Genomic DNA, 4027 nt, shown 5'->3' with positions numbered 1-4027 from the left:
GGATGATTGAAAACACATGAATGAAAAAAATAGATGAAGTATTTGACAAAAGTTTAAATTAATGAAAATTATATATATGATTATCTCAAAAAACTCAGAAGATGTGAATGAAATTAATCTTTCTATTTACCAAGTCATTATCTTTTTTCATAATCGAATATCATTATTGTTATTAGTTTACAGTGTAGGGGTGACAAAAGAATATTTAAATTTTTAGATAGTCAAAATTTATTTTGATGGGCTGATTTTGAAACGAGAGTGGTTCTTATACTTGTTTGGAATGTTTTGTTTGATAACTATTTTTTAAAATAATTTTTTATTCTTGAGAACAAAAAATAAAAAAAAACTATACATTTGACAATAAGAAAATAGATAAAGGGTTTCTATTTTTCAAACATAAATAAGTGTTATAACACTAATTTTTTTAGTAATATTTAGTTGTTATCACTTATTTTTTTTTAGTGTTGTTATAAAAATAATAATTATAAACAATGATTAAGAACATAATGATGCTACATATAAAAATTATTTTTAAAATATAATTATTTTTACTTATTTTCTAAAAATACTTTGAAAATAATTATATAAATATAAAAAATTATTAAAAATAAAATATTACATATAAAAATTATTTTTAAAACCTATAAAACAATGTTGAACAAAACATGAGACAGAAATTTTGTTATCAAAAACCATTGTTTGGAATTGTCCAGAAGCTTCCTTTTACTTTTTCCATTTCTTTTTCTTTCAAAATTTCCCTATTTTCTTGCTTTACTATGCAGCCAATCCCAAAAGAGAGCTCAGCCATAATGAGAGGTGCTCCTTTCAGCCAATCCCAAAAGAAAGCTTGGCCATTAGGAGAGTTGTTCCTTTCAACCAATCACAGAAGAGAGCTTAAGCCATAAGGAGACGTCTTACTTTCAAAAGTACTTCATGGGAGCGCATGGTGGCTGTTCCAGCAAATGTCACTTTTCCTCCTTAAACTAACCAATTACTTACACACCAAGGAATCGTCTCCCTTTTCTGAACTTAAATAAGTCAATAAGACAACAAAGCATTAAACTCACTCTTTCAGTACAGTATATGGTAAGCTTTTTCAATTAACTTAAAACTTAAGTTATCAGATAGGGAGTGTACTACGCAAATCAAATTTATTTAATACTTAAATCTACTTATTTACATGTATATATTTCCCATATGGGGGAATTGAGGTGAGAAAATTACTAAAAACTAAAAATGTGAGAAGATAAATATTTTTAAATTTTTTATTTTCAAATTAACTTTTAATATATTAATGGAGTATTTCATAAAATTTAATATTTATTATTTAATAATTTAAATTGATTTTAAATTAAATTATATTTAAATTATCAACTTAAAACTTATTATTTATTTTAAATATCAATTAAGATTATTTGATAAAATTGATTTTATCTATTTTTTCATAATATATTAAAATAAAGACAAAGGTAATGTTGTATCACCCAATATATTTATAAATTAAATTGTAATAGATTAAAATAAATAATAACTCATATATAAAATGTAAAAACTCTAATTTATCATATGTTTTTAAAAACATTTTCAATTTTTTTAAAATTTGAGAAAAAAACTTTTCACTTTTAATTTTTTTTTAAATATATATATAAAAGTAACTTCTCACTTTTTATTTTGTTTTATTTACTGTCTTCTCTCTTTAGTATTTAGTTAGGTTAGCGAAGACAAGTCTCACTGAGTTAATCGCCTTTGCCCTTTCTGTGGTCTCCCTACAACCCTTGCTGCTTCAGTTTCTCATAGAACAGCTTCAGGTAAATCCATTATTATTCTACATTTCTTCTTTCTCGTCAATATTCATCGATTTTTTCTGAGCTTTTTTCTGGCTGCTTCAGTTTCTCACAAATTAGCTTCAGTTAAATCCATTATTTTGCATTTCTTCTTTCTCTTCATTCATCAAATTTTCCTGCATTTTTCTCTGTCTTCTTTCTTTGTTTTCTTTCTTTTTGGTTTTCAGATTCATTATAGACCAATTCCTTTAGAATCTCAGTTGAAACTGGATGATATTCAGTCAAAATCCAGTTATCTTATGGTCATTACTTTAAGGTTCTTTAATTCCTATGTATAGCTTTATTCCTTGACCACTTTTCTCTGTAATATATACATAAAGGCTATTTTAGGGTTGTGAAACATTTGAGGGAAGGAAAAAAAAAGAAAAAAAATATGAGAGGAAAATTTTCTTCGGTTATCTATGGATCTTCAACAATCACTAGGTGGGCACGTTTGGAATGCTGGAATCGATAATGAGTGTAGGAAAATTTGAAATTAATATGAATTTTAATGTGTAGTCTCAGATGGAGGGACAAAAATGGGAAGAGTTAAGCATGGATATTTTGGTGAATGTGCTCCGAAGAGTGGGAATGGAGTCGTTGTTGTTGGATGTTCCCTTTGTATGCAAGTCTTGGTATAAAGCGAGCCGCGAACCTCAGTGCTGGGAGCATCTTATTTTTCCTAAATTCATCACACCTGATGATATAGGGGAGGAAGACAGCCCGGACAGGGGCTTTGCAGAGAGGTTAGCGATGACATATCAAGAAAATTTGTCTGTCACTGCATCCGTGAAGCTCATACTTAACCGTAGCTGTGGACATGCCACAATCATCAAACTCCCCAATTACTGCACCGAGGAGGCACTGGAGTATGTTGCAAACCAGTAAGGCATCTCTGCTTTTACATTATTATATTGAAAGCATCATCATTTTGACTTTAAGTTACACTTCTACAGAGCAGTACTTACGAATCTTAAAATTTTCCAAACTTCCAATGGTGTAGAATTCTAGAAGTGGCTTCATTCGAAGTGAATTCTGACTTGCAGGTGTCCCAGATTAAAGGTGTTGGATGTGGGTGATTTTAATATGTCTATCGAAGCTATTATTCCACAATTTATAAGCAAGTGGAAAAGTTTGGAAATGATGAGACTTGGGAAATTTCACATGAAGGAAGTCCTACCAGAGATCGGTCTTCACTGCAACAACTTCATTTGGCTATCAGCTCCAGAAACCTACATTGGGAAAGATGAAGCATCGGCCATCATCACTTCACTGCCACAACTTAAGTACTTGGATCTACATGGGGCATCCTTTGAGAAGGAAACTCTAGTGATGATATTGCAGGGCTGCAAACAGCTTGTGCATTTAGACATCAGGGACTGCTGGGGTTTTCATGGTGTTGATGCCGAGATATTGAAGCTCGCTTCACATATTCCTACATTCATGTGGGAAGGGTCGATCAGAATACCTGAGAGAGAATCCAGTTATGTGCATGACCTCAAGCTTGATCATGAGCTATTCTGCGATCAAATTAATCACAGGACTGCGTTTATGATATAAATTTCGGATTTGATGATTCATTTGAGGGTTTGTGAATTCAGTTGAGATTCAGATGGGCTTGTTAATAAGCTAAAGCACTATGAAAAGCTCCCTTGTGTGCCTCTTTATGTAATGTAAGACGAATTAATAGCGACTCCGAAGAGTTAATTCTGTTCCAGCTAGACTGCAAAATATGCTAAATAATGTCTGTTTATAAATAATGCTTTCAACTACAACAAATAATTATATTTGACTTTTGGCTTCTATTGGCAATTTTCTTCCACTTTTTTTACATGGCGTCTAGATCAATCATGCATGAGCAATCTTTCATGGTGCTTATATTATGGTCAATGTGTATAAAGATAATGTGGTATGACTCTGATTGTGCGCATGAAATCTCATAATCTTATGATCGGAATTTTGATATCAATTTTTGGATCAGATTTGGTCATTTCACTTGAATCTAGTGGAAATGGGTCAAACATTTTATGGCATTCGGGATCATACTCCAAAAGCCAATTTTAAAAGGTAACTCATCCTTGATTTTAGAGGAACATTATTTTATTGCAACATGAAGATTATATCAAACAAGGATTATGTATTAAAAATACTTGATCATTTGAAGTGGTTTGAGAAGGTTAGATCTCAATTTTCTTATGTGATAA

The 4027-nt window shown here is 30.7% G+C and overlaps 1 protein-coding gene across 1 annotated transcript; it reads left to right on the top strand.

The window, feature by feature from the left end:
* The first annotated feature begins 1721 nt into the window (after positions 1 to 1721).
* Positions 1722 to 3540, top strand: LOC117906283 (putative F-box/LRR-repeat protein 23). Its single transcript, XM_034819264.1, has 3 exons — positions 1722 to 1808; positions 2343 to 2707; positions 2870 to 3540. Exons 2-3 carry the CDS (start codon positions 2349 to 2351, stop codon positions 3381 to 3383), a joined length of 873 nt encoding a protein of 290 aa, XP_034675155.1. The 5' UTR covers positions 1722 to 1808; positions 2343 to 2348; the 3' UTR covers positions 3384 to 3540.
* The last annotated feature ends 487 nt before the right edge of the window (positions 3541 to 4027 follow it).

Source organism: Vitis riparia, chromosome 18, assembly GCF_004353265.1.
Source record: "Vitis riparia cultivar Riparia Gloire de Montpellier isolate 1030 chromosome 18, EGFV_Vit.rip_1.0, whole genome shotgun sequence".
Lineage (NCBI taxonomy): Eukaryota > Viridiplantae > Streptophyta > Magnoliopsida > Vitales > Vitaceae > Vitis > Vitis riparia.
The sequence above is the reverse complement of the archived record's forward strand: the minus strand, read 5'-3'. Positions and strand labels throughout refer to the sequence as shown.